This window comes from Lepisosteus platostomus, chromosome 11 (genome assembly GCF_059453375.1).
Source record: "Lepisosteus platostomus isolate fLepPlt1 chromosome 11, fLepPlt1.hap1, whole genome shotgun sequence".
Taxonomy (NCBI): Eukaryota; Metazoa; Chordata; class Actinopteri; order Semionotiformes; family Lepisosteidae; genus Lepisosteus; species Lepisosteus platostomus.
Genome location: NC_142621.1, coordinates 28,389,302 through 28,404,040, shown reverse-complemented (window position 1 = coordinate 28,404,040; position 14,739 = coordinate 28,389,302). Strand labels below are relative to the sequence as shown.

Sequence of the window (14,739 nt, the reverse complement as noted above, 5' to 3'; positions counted from 1 at the left end):
GTTTGCATGAATTGTAAGTTGATGTGGCTTTTCCTGCTCACTAGTCACTATAATGACTGAATCGCAGAACATAGCATTTCGCATACTGTCCCTGGAAATGCTATCTATTTTGTAAAGTAAATTGGAGCTTTTGCACATTACTGTGTACGTTTTACCTTTATTGTGGTTTGAAATGCGCTCATCACAGCTGATTCTTTTTAACCCTGAAATATAAAAATATTGCTGCAGTTCCCCTTTAGTGGAATCTACACTGCAGTTCTCCTTTGCTGGTTTGCTATAAAGCTCTTGAGTTACTTTAGAGATAATACACCTGCTGCACATCCCCTTACTCTCCTACTGTGAAGCTTGTGAGACTGCCACAGCAAATAGAACAGTACAATACTTGGTTATACAAGACACAGCACTGTAGTTCTCACCATGTGTAATGTTTTCAGTACAAAGTTGGCATCCAAGAAAGGCTCAAAGCTAAAGAGAGATTAGACACAAGGGCATCAATTTCCTTGATAATTTGGCAAGACTAGAGAATCATTCTAAAGAAGAAACATGAAATGTACAGGTTTGCCAGAGAACCTGTTTTGACCTTGGCATTGGTGATCAATGAGGGAAGTAGGTATAGTTTAAGCAGCGGCATATTCGAGGTGAAAGTGAGAGAGTACAACCTGTGGCAGAAGAGCAGTACTCTTTCATTTTGTATTTTACTCTGGTGTGTGTACAGTATGTCCAAGCAGAGGTGTTACCATCTTTGCCAGGTCAAAATCTGAGAGAGGACCCTCACCAAGAGAGTACTGTACGTCCTGAGAAATATTTGTTGTGAGGACCTCCTCAGAAGGAGGCAAATTTCTACAAAGTAGACAATGTAAGTGTCTGTGGTTTCTGCATAAAAAATGTAGCTGAATCTCAGAGACTTTCCCCAACCTTCTCTCCACTTCTTTCAGTTAATACTGTACCTCCAGATCCTTGTACAGATTTATTTAAATAAGGAAGCACACATAAAGTAAAAAGAAAAAATTAAATTGATGTTATTGACATCCTCAAGATCCTGCAGCTTACCTTTTAAATTTCATCTGTTATGAAATGAGTCTTTGTATCATTGCATATATTGTCTGTTCAATTGCATTTTTGTTGGGCTGTTTCACCGTTGCTCTGTGATCGACTGGTGACCTGTCTAAGGTGTATCCCTCCTCGCGCCCGTTTCTTGCCAGGCTTCACCGTGATCCTGATTTGGAAGAAGTGGTTAGAAAATGGAAGGATGGATAGATGTTTCTCTTTTATATGGCAAAACTCTTGCTTTATGTACTATTTGGTACTACGGTTAAGTCCTTGAACTATAAATCCTCCACAGCTTAAGGTTAATGAAAGCATGGTGTAAAAACAAGTCTTTTATAGTGTCTCACAGAAGTAGGAAGCAGTTTTGTGAAGTTGTATTATGTACAGTATTTGACTTTTACATTTGAAATTGGTTTGCACTGTGATGCCTGAACCAGTAAACCTAATGTGATATGTGATGTATGCTTGTGGTGTGAGCAGAACTGATTATTTAGGGGTTCAAAGAAAGAAGAGTTAAACTTCATTTCATGAAGGATTTTCTGGCATTCATTACTGTTTGAGTACCAGATACTGCTGCAGTCCTGATGCATGTACAGCTTAATCTATCCAACCTTTTCTTAACTGCTTTTTCCAGAACTGGGTCACTGGGGAAAAGCAGAACCTATCCCAGCAAGCTATGGGCACAAGGCGGGATGGACACCAGTCCATCACAGTGCAAACATAGACGTGCACACACTCACACCAGGGCCAGTTAACCTACCAGTTTGTCTTTGGACAGATAGCACCCCAGAATTGAACCCAGACCTCAGCGCTGTGAGAAAGCAGTACTAACTCTGCCACTGTGCTGCTCTTACGGTATAATAAATGTGGGAAATACCTCACTTATATTGTGAATCCATTTATAATGTGCAAAATCTTCAAAACCTGAAAAGAGCTGATGTTTGTGTGCTAGGCTAGTTCAGTCACATTTCTGTGCTTTCTGGCTCTTTCAAGAGAAGCAAAGTTTGTTTTCTTTGGCTCCAGCCTTAAGTGGAGAGAAGTGGGTTTCAGTGAGAAATGGAAATGATTTTTACATTTTGATATATTTGCAAGTAGATTCCACTCTTTCCTTTCTCACACCCCTCACATACAAAGTTGTTCTTGCTTGATAAAGTCTTCTCAACAATCAATGAACATCACTGATGTCCATTTGATTATCTGCCATAATTTTGTCTTAGATACAGACAAGATAAATTATTTTCTTAGATAAAGACATTCTGCGTTTCAGTCTTCCTGTCCTTCATGTTAGAATATGGTGTGTCCCTGGTGTAATGTGATTTTAATGGCAAGTATAAACTGTTTACCCCATAATGTAACTCTGTCACTATCCTTACCCTGACAGCCAACTGTTAAACATATGCTAAAATATATGGCAGTGTTATGGCAATTTCCCCCCCATGCCCTGTGTGCCATGTTAAGAAGTTCTTAAGTTCACATTTATCATCTTCTTAACTTGTCAACTTGCGCATTATTCAAGTGTATTTAAATATTCTCTAGCCTCGCGCCATTATATCAGATAGCAAAGGTACTGTACTGTTAGGAGGAGACTGGATTTTAACACTTTCTTTGCAGATCTGCCATTTTCTGGCTGAACATTTATGGAAACATTTCTGATTAGGTAAACTTCTGAATGCTCTTAGAAATCGATTATGTGTGCCCAAGGCAGAGAGTAGCCAGCGTACACATAAGCAGCAATAAACTGTTACTGCAATAAAATTGGCATCAATGTAAACATCTTTGAATATACCAGTGATCTTATTGCTACTTTGTTTCAAAGAGTGTAGTGCCAGGGAGATGCATCTCATAGCCTTATCTTATAGGAAGGACTCGAGCTGTTAAGTTAAATAACAGAGCTATCAATGAAGGCCTCAATTACACTGCACTGTCTCTCAGTGTCAGATGCTGTTTCATTGTGGTGTTAATGTCATCTCCTGAGACTGCTGTCATTAACTTATTTTTCAGTTTCCCAAAATGGATTTATGGATTCACAGTTTGGAAAGCTTCACAGATAGTGTTTAATTGAGTAATGTTAGGAAATAAATGTCCTTCATTCTTTTAAGATGTGGCTAGGGAGTTGCCGCTGCCTTTCTTGTTTTAAACTGGCCTTGCAGTTCAGTAGTATCTGGCTCGGATCTCCTCAGAGCTTTTAAGAACTGCGCTAATTACTTTTCATGCAACTTTCCTGAAAGTAATGAAAGCCGTATCAATTCTGGGATGGGTGTTCGGCAAATCTGAAGAGATCTGTGTGCTCACTGTGCAGCATGGTAGCTTTCTTTGTGTTACTGGGCAATACAGTCTCTTATTGTTGAACAATTTGGACATGCACGTCTGTGATCTTTGACCTGACTCACGCGATCAGTCACATTTGGTGTATCATTGTATACAGAGCTGTATCGCAACAACAGTTTGTGAAGCTCAATTATATAAAAGTATGGATTTTGTCCTTCAGCTACCCCTGTAGACTCCTTCTATATTAAAAAATCCCCAACATGCACACAGAACAACTACCATAGACAAACGCTAAAAACTATGGAGCTCTCCAGTTCTTCCACATCTTTTAAACATTTTGCTCTGCAAATTGCAGAGATGTGTATTTGATGATTGCTATTGTCTTTTCCAAAGCCCCCATCAGAGGTTACTTTCAATATTGCAGAAATATTTATATATAATGTGCCATATGTCAACTGATCACACTTCTAGCAATAAATTGTATTTTACAATATGCTTTTTTTCCATCAGCCTGCATTTATGCCAAGCAGACTGTTAGCTGCTTTAAACAATGGTGGTTCACAGGCAGAGTAGGTCTCATCTGTAGTGGAGAACTTTACATACATGTGTGCATTCCTGTCTGATATTTTCATTTATACACACTTTTAGGTTTGTTAGGGTTCAGTTTATATTAAGGTACATGGGGTTACTGTGTTTTGCGATTGGAAAATGTTTTTTTTATGTACGTTTATAGGCAGGCCTGCTCTAAATTTTATGCTAGTTTGACATCAAATCTGGAAAACCTACTTCTTACTGATGTACATCCTTCTTTTCTTATATAGAAGCCAAGTATAATACTATAACTTTTTACAAATTGTATCCCAGGATTGTGATATAGGATTTTGAATCATTTTTTTTCTTGAGAGTGGGTTTTCTGAATATCGCAGAAATGCCAAGTAAAGATGTGTTTGCTGCGGCGTGTGAAGGGTTAAGCACTCCCGTTTCCCTCACACTGCAGTCCTGGCTTCCTTGTGCTTCGTTCTAGCTCTCCAGACTCGATTAGCCCCTGACTCCATAGCGACAGTGTCTGGGAGGCAGGTGGGGGAGTAGGGAGATGCTGAGGAACAGCTGTGTCACCCCTGCCTGCTCCACTCAGCGCCTCTGAGCCGTTTCTGTGGCTGGGAGGAGGTGGAACAGACTGAAGGAGACGGGAAGGGAGGAGCGAGGGGCAGAGAGAAGGAGGGAGGATTTCCTCTCGTCTTTCCCAACCCCCCCCCGCCTCCTGTCTGTGACTTCTCTCTGTCTCTCAGTGCTCTGCACACGCGCACTCTCTCCTGTGTAGTCCAGACCCTGAACCCCCCTAACTCGGGTTCCTGCTGCCAAGAGCCCCTTTTCACAGCAGACGGGCAATGATTGTAAAGAGCGAGCCATCGGGAGCAGGAGGCTGGCTGCCTATGGTGCCCTCTGTCTCGGATGTTATTAAATACTCCTGCCTCCTGTGCTGGTCTTCCAGGGAGAAAACCACTGTGGAACAGGAGATCAAGGAGAAGGAGGAAAGCATCAAACAGAAGACCAGTGAAGTACAGGTAAGGCTGTCTGTGTGTATGTGTGTGTTTGAAGGGGCAGGTGCAGGTTCCGGATATACAGATTTTAATTGCAGGAAATGTTTAAAAAGCCTGATTTCAGGTTGCTCCATGCCGGTTGAGGCTACAGGCTGCTCAATGCGTCTGCTGGTTTGGTGGCGTCATTTTTTATTGCTTTACCGTATGACTGTTTTTTTTTTTCATCATTGTCATTTACAGTATATCAAAGCTGCTATTCCTTTCCTTCTGTGTCTTGCTGAGTGACGCAGACATTATTTGTCAGATTTGTCTGGGACATTAATGCTATTTCTCGAAATTCCTTCACTGTCATGCTTGTCTGCGTGTTTGTTTTCACGCACCCTTCACTGACCTCGTGACACGTGCTGGCAGATTGACAAGTTCAGAGTCCCAGAGCCCCCTTGTGCGTGTGCTTTTGATTCAAATCTGTATTTATTTTTAGCTTTGTGTCTGTCTTCATTTCGGCTACAACGTGCCTGCAAAGATGTTATCATTTGATACACCTGTGTTTAAGTGTATGATGAACATATGATGATTTCTTGGACAGTCCTATGTATAATCTTTGTGTTATCATTCCACCCCGGCAGGGGTGGGGTGAAATGTTTCTCTTTATTTTGCAAGAGAACCCAGTACAGGCCTCTGCAGGGAGCAGAAGTGCAGATCCCCGGAAAATTCTGGCAAGGGCATTTGATTCAGGACTGGAGAACACTGCTTTAAAATTTTAACAATCAGTTCAATGGTTCAAATGGTCTCCTTTCTCCATTTACCTGTTTTGCTATTGGCAGAATGGCTGATTCGGTGAAATGGGATGCTAAAAATGGGAGAAAGAGTTGCAAATCTATCTTTCCTACTGCACATTTTAGACTTGCGTTAACTAATAGGAACACTTTTGGAATGTTATAATTGATGATGGTTCTCTGGGTGCACTTTCAATCTTTGAGGACTGATATTCATCAGAATTTTGTATTTGTTGGATTATTGGGTGGTACTACGAGGGTCCAGTAGTCCAACAGCCAGAGTTAACTAAATGAGCCAGATGTGTCGAATACCCTCCTTGACTTTGCTTCCTTTCTTACGTTCTGAATTCTTGCTGATTTCCTCATTAAAGTTGATTTAAACGCTGGATTTAGGTACATAACATTGCAGCTCCCTTTCCCTGTTGTACTAAGCTAGATTTTAAGTGCGTCCGACATGCAGAAGGCTCATTTAAACATCAGCTTTGAATCCAGCTGAGCTCATTATAGCATTACCCAACATTTTTGCATGAAGCTGCATCAACAATGCATTTTGCTTTAATATTACAGAGGAAACAATGTCAATTTTACACTGGCCTTTTTATGTGTACCAGGAACTCTGTGCTCTCAAATTTAGAACTAAGTGAACAGGGTTCAGCTTGGCCCAAGCACAGATGGATAACATATGTATATAATTGTATTAACTAATCAGTTATTGAAAAAAGCTGGTGGCGCAAAAACCTTCAAAGACATTAATTTTACACTGCATGTCATTATGTCACATTGTTAGCAGTGCTGATCTCTATGCTTAAAGCCTAATAAAAGTCGGATGGAAGAACCCCCATATATACTTGGGGAGTAGAGCACTGAGCTCCAAGGAAGGTCGAAAAGAAATGCTTAAGTAAGATCTACAGCTTTGCGACCATGGAACCTTCATCAGGTGTTTTTTTATTTAAGCGTTTTAATTATTAAGATGTTTTGCAGGGATGTAGTCTGTGCTATTGTGATGGTTATTCTTAATACACTTAAACCTTTGCTGAAGCAAGCCCAAGGGGGTCTGTTTAAAATTCTAGGCAATACCTGTAGTTAATTATTAATCTACAAAACTGGCTTGGGTCCCTTAACTTCAATCACAGTACCAAGGCAGTTGAATTGAACATTATTTACAGGCTACAGTCACACTCATTTATTAGCATAAGCCATCAGGCAGCTAAATATAGCTCTCAGTGGGGCCATTCGGCAGTGGCAGTACTGATGGGGGGAAAAAGCTGGGTTGGATCTGTGGAAGCACGAGGGCTTGGCTCGAGTGCAGCATGTAGTCAGGAACCAAATGAATTGCAGAATCACGGAAACAGGAAAGGCAGAGCTGAATACAGAATACAGTATTGAATACAGAGCTCCATTGCCCTGCAATCAGTGTTCCCTCTAAGCTGTGCGCGCGTACACAGGTTATGAAATCCGCGCACATAGGAAATTGAACTGCGCACAAAAAATTAAATTCCCAAAAAAGTATGACAATAATAAACCCAACATGGTCATCAATTGAAAAATGCTAAAATGACCACATGAGACTGGCTGCGAGAGGCCCAGCTTGGCTGTGTGCATTATTACTGCTACTCGATAGTCTATGCTCTTGTAGTCTCGTATCTCACTGCTCATGCTTTCTGGTTTTCATCTGTGTGTTTTCTCAGTTACATAATTGAGCTGATAGTCACAACTGGACTTTTTTTTTTCTTCAAAGATTTTGTGTTTTTGTTAAAAACAGTTGTTCTTGAATAAGTTTGAATAAGTGCTGATAAATTTCTCAGTTGATACAAGTTGATTGCACATACTATAAGACAGACTTTGCTTGGAACAAATACCACAAGACACTGGGGCCTCCAGGAGAGTCCTTTGTATTAATACCTGGCAGTTTGTACATGAGATGGACTGCAGTTGGTTCTCTGGGTATTGAAATGAACCACTTTTTAAAAAATATTCCCCCGGTAGCTATATTTATTCAATTTTTAATAAAGGACTTACGATTACGATCAAATCTTCTTTTAAATTTTTCCTACTGGTCAGGAGGAAGGCAGCAGGGCTGTGGAATAAAATGACAGTGATCTGAAAAGTGAAAGTTTGTAGTGATTTCCAGAAGACAGTTCATCACAGATATGGTTACACTCAGTGTTCGACACCAATATTATACTCAGTGTTAAAACATTCCCTGCTTTTAAAATGTTATTTAGGTCATGCAAATTGCTTAAGAAATTTTCAGTTTTGCTGCAATCAGAAATATCCAGCATTTCCCTTTGTAAATTAAAACATTTTTCATGTGATGCTACGTGAAAATGTGGTTTAACGTTTTGTTTTACGTTTTCCATTTCCATACATGAGGGTTTGTTTTCTGCCTTCACTTGAACTGACCACTGCTATGAAAAGTGCCTTTTTGATTCTTTCATTTTAAACTTGTGTTAGCTTGTTTGTTTGACAGGAATCCATGAATATACTTTAGCCAGTTCAACACACCAAACGAAGGTCGTGTAAAATAAATGTGAACGAGTTTGTTTCCTCTGCAGCTCCATTTCTTTGGCGATTTGTTATAAGTAATAACTTGTGAGGGAAAAGAATTTGCTCTGCTCTTAACTGAAATGTATGGGCTAATAATACAAATTGTGGAATTTCCACCTTTCACCTCTTTGATTTGCTGCAGTAATAGGTCGTCTGCATCAAGCTCTGTTGCCCATGAGTTCAAGTTAGCAATTATGCTGTTTCATGCCTTGTGTTGTCTCCCAGTAATACAAATTCCCTTTAACATTTACCACAGGCTTTAAACTGCATTACAGAGCTTTCTTCGCGCTCCTATTAGCTGACGAAGCTGAGTTTCCACACTGTGTTGCCTAGTTTCCTGTGCTGTCTTGAGTCATTGTCGCAGAATCGAGTGAACTGTAAATTTGAGAAGGTGCGGTTTTGTAAGTGCTTCTATTCAGAGCTGTGTCAGAGCACCGCTGGTTGGTTGAGGTGGTGGTGGTGGTGGGGGAGTTACAATGAATGCATCACTGCACTTTCCTGGGAAGAGCTTCAGCAGAGATATTAGGCTCTGGTTCATTTCACTGTAAGTAAATTGGTTTTTAAAACCAATTTAATTTGCACTACTCTAACCACAAGCAGTAGGAAAAATAAAGGGGAGGAAAAATGATTACTCCTGGCATAGGTGTATATACACTGAATTTGTGAAAACTGCAATAAACTGCATTAATGAATGATACATTCTCTCCAGATAAAATTGTATGGATTTCTTGGGTACCATCCCGTTATTTACAGAATCCTGATTTTTCTTTTCCCGCACTCACACCTGCACGGGCTTGAGGAATAAGCTATGCAGATAAAACCAGAAAGCCCTTTGTCTCAGCCGTTGTACAGCTTTTCGGCATGATGAATGGCTTCTATTTTAGTACCTGACAGTTGAGTGCGAAGCAAGACTAATTTGGAAAGATTTGTGTGGTTTCTTTGTAGAAATTACAATGGCACCCATCAGAATCCAATTAGAAAAGTCATTTTTTCTTTGTTCACTTATTAATTTTTAATTTAGTCTCCTTTGCCTCTGCCTCCCTCAGAGTCCTTGGCTGTGCTAAGTGAAAGGTTCATCCTTGGGAGGTTTCGACTTCTTGCTTCATTTCCTGGAATGAGATGCTTCAAGGCTTATTTGTGAAACCTTGGTAGTGCTTGTCAGGATTTATGACTGCTCAGTTCTGATTATGGCCTCATTATGGAAAGGTAGCCTTTTGTTTTACCTCAGTTAAAAAAAATTGCAGACTGCTTAGAGGATCCAGTTTGTTTAGTGTTCTCTGTGTAAAACTTCCACCTAATTTGAATTAATTAGTATTGGAAGGGAAATATGAGTTTTTATTACCTTTCTAAATGGGGATTGCAAATATGATCATTGATTGATGGGATGGGGGAGGTGGAGCCATGTTTTCTTTAAAAAACTTTCTTTCCACCTTCTGTTTTTTTGTTTTTTTTTCTTCTACACTGGGGACAGTATAAAAAACGCCAGTTGCTCCCTTTCTTTTGATTTAACTCTTTTATACCTGAGTACTGGCCTAATGGTTTCAGGGTTGAAGCTGGCCAGTATGGGATATCAGCCTATATGGATATTTTGGGTAAAAGTGGAATAGCCATTGTTACTCAGATTTGGGTGCTGTTGGATTCAGGGTAAAGGTGCCCAAAGGTGAATGAAGCACCCTAGCGTGCCTGTCTGTTCTACTTATCCCACCCAGTGGTCCTGAATGTAAGCATGACCATGGCACCTCTATGGCAGCCAACTGCAAGGTGCGTGTGGGTTACCACCTGAGAGTGTTCTGTTTATTTTATGTGTTATACCTACCTGCTGTGTTATTCAATCTGCTACAAACCCAGGATGAGTAAGTGTAGGTGAACTAGCCAACAGTGGAGCCAAGAGTGGCTCATCCTTCAAGTTCAGCACTGCAGGCATCACTGAGAGATTCCTGAGTGACTAATCCTACCCTGCGCTCAGCATTGCTCAGCCAATCATGAGCCGCTCCTTAGAGGCTCCCGGCCTCGCACCCACACGAATAGAGCTTAGCCAGGCTTCAGGTACTGCCTTTCCTGAGTGAGACACTCCAGATGCCCAGCTTGGGACAATTGCAATGAATTGTTTTTAGTACAACAGCATAGCCAACCTGCATTCCCTTCAAATCACCAAATCAGCGGAATGATTTTTTTAAAGTACAAGAATTTCATGATCTATAAGTATCGTGCACATGTAAGATGGAGCAGCTTTTTTTCCCCACTGCCTCTGCCATTTGTGGTGAACTGTTAACGGAGACCTGAGATCTGTATTTTAAGAATCGGCATAAACCCGTGACTTCAAGAACTGTTTCTTTGTTGCCACGAAATGGCTTCTGGGCTGTTAATGGTCCACCAGTTTGTAAGCTGTGATCTGAAGGAATAAAAGCAGGAATAAAAAGCATAAATGTTGAGACTCTGTGGTAATTCTGTGTTCTTTCATTGTTGTGACATTGTTGGAATCATTGCCCTTTACATAGAGTATTTTGAAACCAAGGACCAGTTACAGGCATCAGTTAGCACAGTTAGCATTAAGTGTCCATTTGGAGCTGTTACAACTTGCAATGAGGCAACTTGTTTGTTCAATTGCAGCTTGAATAAGGTAATTAAGTTGGGCTATAATGAAAACAAGCTGGTGCATGGGACTCAGGGACCAGGATTGGGATCCCTGACCTAACTAACTCTTTAAAATGCTTTGAAGCTCTTGAATACTGGTGCAGTGCATCTTCTTGGAAATTCAAAAGGATCTTACTAAGCCTCCGATGACATAAGGAGAGATGAAGCAACGGTTTTTAATACCAAAACAAATGACATTTTAGAATTTCTAAATTTTTTAGTTTTTCCACATTTTACAAATGAAGGCTTTTCCTCATGTGATAATATTAGGTGCCAGGGAACAGGTTCGATTATCTTCTCTGCATTAGACCAGTGTCTACAGAGAGTTTCTTGCTAGTGGGCTGAAGTTGATCCTCTTGGCAGTGTAATAAGCTTTCAGTAATAAATAGTTTTGTTTTAATAAGCACTGTTGAAGGCTGTACTGCTCTGACTTTGGCAGTGAGGTGCAGTTCTCTGCTGATAAGGGCACTAGTGTCTCTGTGCAAGTACTAAAGCCAGTGTCTTTGGCAGCATTCAGAATGGTGTTGATATTGACTTCCCTGGAACTCTTTCAGACTCTCTACTGAGATTTCTGTCTGTGGCATGGCATTGAAGCCTCTATGACTTTCCCAGGGTAATGGTAATAAGTGTTTTGAGAGTTACAATGTTTTAGGTTTATGTTTCTCAGCTGTAGCCAGAGAAACACGATGAATGGCTGATGATAGGATTTCTCCTGCACAGGCTGCAGCCCAATCCCAGTGTTGATGCATTGCGTGCGGCTCTCTCCCGTTCTTCCCTAGGACTTGCAGGATGAAGTGCAGCGGGAAAGCGAGGAGCTACAGAAGTTACAGGCCCAGCGGCAGGAGATCCAGGAGGTGCTGGGTAAGCTGGACCAGCAGAAAGAAGCTCTGGAAGAGCAGCTGGGGAAGATCCGCCAGCAGTGCACGCAGGAGAGCGAGCTGGTAAGAGAGGACAGCCACATTACACTAAGCCTAGTACAAACAGGCCCCTGCCTCTGGTGTAAACCCGCGTACTTTTATACAGGTAGACGTTTTCTGTTTATTTTTTTTGAGCACATTGATCATCCTCATTACATGGCCACTTTTGTTTCCAGATGAACATTTCTGACATCTGGCAGTGGAGACACTAGTTAGATATTTAAGGTTCAAACACTCTCTCAGTCCTTGCAGTGCATCACTTGAATGGTGTTGATAGTGTTACAAATTGGGGGGGGGGGGGGTTAAAATGTACCCAAACAGCAGGTAAGAATTTAAGGCACCTGAGAAATCGCACTTGAGTTCTACATATTCTCTGACACAGCTTTGTCAAACAAATATCAACCCGTCAATAATGCACCTGAACCGTGTATACCACATTACACAAATAACACATCTACAAATCTATGCATTTCCGAGGCCTACATTCCATGCAGAATTTTTCCCCTGTAATCTGAAATAGAATGGAACCTAAACCTAAAGGAAAATAAAAATAGAAGAATATGATTCATAACTAAATCTCCCTTCCGTGGGAATCAATCTCCCTGCTCTAAAAATGCATCACCAACTAGGAGTGAATGTCTATAGTCTGAGGATTCCACTATAAAGGAAATAAGAATTTCCTAAAATAAAAAGGACAGCATTTTTTTTTAATGATCAGATTATTGAGTCTCCAAGACAGACCAGAGCAAGGTCCTCTGACATGGCACAAGCTTAGAGAAAGAGGAGGGATTTCCTTCTCTTTCCCTTTATGGTGTGTTCTATGTTGAACGCTCTGATGATTGACCATGAAATTAATTAACCAGCGTAATTCACTAGAAAAGCCTCTTTGATAATCTGAACTAACCTGCAGCTAGGAAAATGCCTCACACCATCCTCAATATTTTTAGTTTTCTGAGTAAGGTCTTGAATATTGTAGTCAGAACGTGAACTGCAAATGACATACACCCTCAGCTCATAACAACAATAAAAAAAGTCTCACATCAAGTGTGTTTTGTCTGTAACACAAGCTTAACAGTAACATCCATTCATCCATAAATAATTTTCTAATGGCTTTGTCCAGTACAAAATCGTGGGGGGACCAGAGCCTATCTTGGCAAGCAACTGATGCAAGGCAGAGTACACCCTGGATGGGATGCCAGTCCATTGTATTGCAGACAAACACATATACACCAGGGCCAGTTTTCCCACAAGCCAGTTAACCTACCAGTCTTTGGATTGTGGGAGGAAACTGGACCACCCAGAGGGAAACCTGATTTGAACATATAAGTACTGATAATCCACCTCTGGATTAAATGGATATTGGTTAAAAAAAAAAAGATAGCCGTGTCTACGGCTTGAATCTTAATCGTAATGCTAGGGTTCTTTACACCGTTTAATTTTTTTAATTTATCATTTTTAGAAGGGATTCTGAATTAGAAGCATTCGGTCATAACCCTAGACCTCAAAACTTTGTAGCTTTGCATTATTGGGTCCTCAGCCAAGCACTGACACTAAATTTGCTTCAAAAAAAGCTTAAAGATTAACGAAAAGCATCCCTGAACTGGAGCTGAATTGTATAATCTGTTCATTCTTCAAATCTTTCTCCTTCAACTCACTCTTTCCCCCCCCCCCGCCCAGATCTCCAAACTGCAAACGGAGCGTGTGGATCAGGAGAGGAAGATCTCTCGATACGAGGAGGAGCTGGCCCAGGCGCACGAGCAGCTGCGACAGCTGCAGCTGGAGACGGCGCAGCTGGAGGAGAAAGTGGAGGCCAGCAAGGCCCAGCTCAGCCCCCTGGAGGAGTCGCTCCAAAGCTCGCAACAGGAAGTCTCCAAGGTACTGTACCAGACCCCCGGCAATTTCCACATGACACCATGGCTCTGCTCTCCTCCCCACTGATAGCTGGTGTGAGGTGAGTGTACTGGAGAACTATGGCTGCCGTCACATCATCCAGGTGGGTGCTGCACATTGGTGGTGGTGGACCCTTTATTTGTCAAGGTCTTTGAGTGGACTCAGTGTCCAGAAAAGTGCTATATAAGTGAAAGGAATTATTATTATTATTATTATGACACATTCAGGCCTTACAGAAGTGTAACAAAACATTAAATCCTATCTGCACATCTCCCTTCTTTTTTTTTCGTGCCATGCTGCTGTTGCGGAAGTTGTGCCTTTGCATTTTTAGTTCTCTGTATAAAAAGGTTAATGTAGTCTAGCTCAATTTCATATTTTTTATGTTTATTCTTAATTAAAATACATCCAGAAGACATAAAAGTCTCCTTTAAGTGGGCGATTGATTATAATGACTCAACAAAACGTGAAATTCCAGTCATTGGTTATGTAAATATGCTGTGAAAATGCAAATGCACAAAATGACACCAAATTAAAAAAGATTGGCAAACACTGTAGAATACGTAATACCTCATTTTGATCACTTTTGGTCACTGCATAATAGAACAGAGATTGCTGATTTGGACTCAATCCAGAGATAACCAACCAGATGCTTTCTAGGGCTTATTATCCTGTCCTATACTGATGGGCTGAAGGAACTGAACCTTTTTACTTTTACAAACTCAAAGGCATCCCAGTGGATTTCTTCATAATGAAGCACGAACCAGGGGGTATCACTAGAATCTATGTGGAAGTGCTTTTAAAACCAAGAATAGGAGGGTTGTGTTTATATAGCAAGGCTTTGAGAGTATGTAACAAGCTGTCCAGTCATTGTATTGAAGCCAGTACCTTGGCTTCTGTCAAGAAACGGCAGAACCTTCTATCAATTAATTACTCACTACTTAACTGTTTAGATCAGCAAAATGGTTTCCTGTCTTTGTAGCCTTTATTCGTCTTTATTTTCTTACTCCATATTCACAACATTCAATAATTTTTCTTAGATACAAGGGAGTATAAAATACTAGGAAATATCCACTGGGTCAGAGAAGACTGCAAAGCATTTCAATGCAACGTTGTTTCATA

General features: G+C 40.8%; 1 protein-coding gene across 2 annotated transcripts in view; it reads left to right on the top strand.

Annotated features, from left to right (window-relative positions):
* eps15 (epidermal growth factor receptor pathway substrate 15) overlaps positions 1-14,739 on the top strand; it is a 69,806-nt gene that overhangs the window by 35,083 nt on the left and 19,984 nt on the right. For both annotated transcript variants that reach the window (XM_088599009.1, XM_088599010.1), the window contains exons 13-15: positions 4,808-4,880; positions 11,593-11,754; positions 13,408-13,605. In XM_088599009.1, coding sequence (XP_088455135.1) covers positions 4,808-4,880; positions 11,593-11,754; positions 13,408-13,605 — 433 coding nt within the window. The remainder of the gene's footprint in view (positions 1-4,807; positions 4,881-11,592; positions 11,755-13,407; positions 13,606-14,739) is intronic.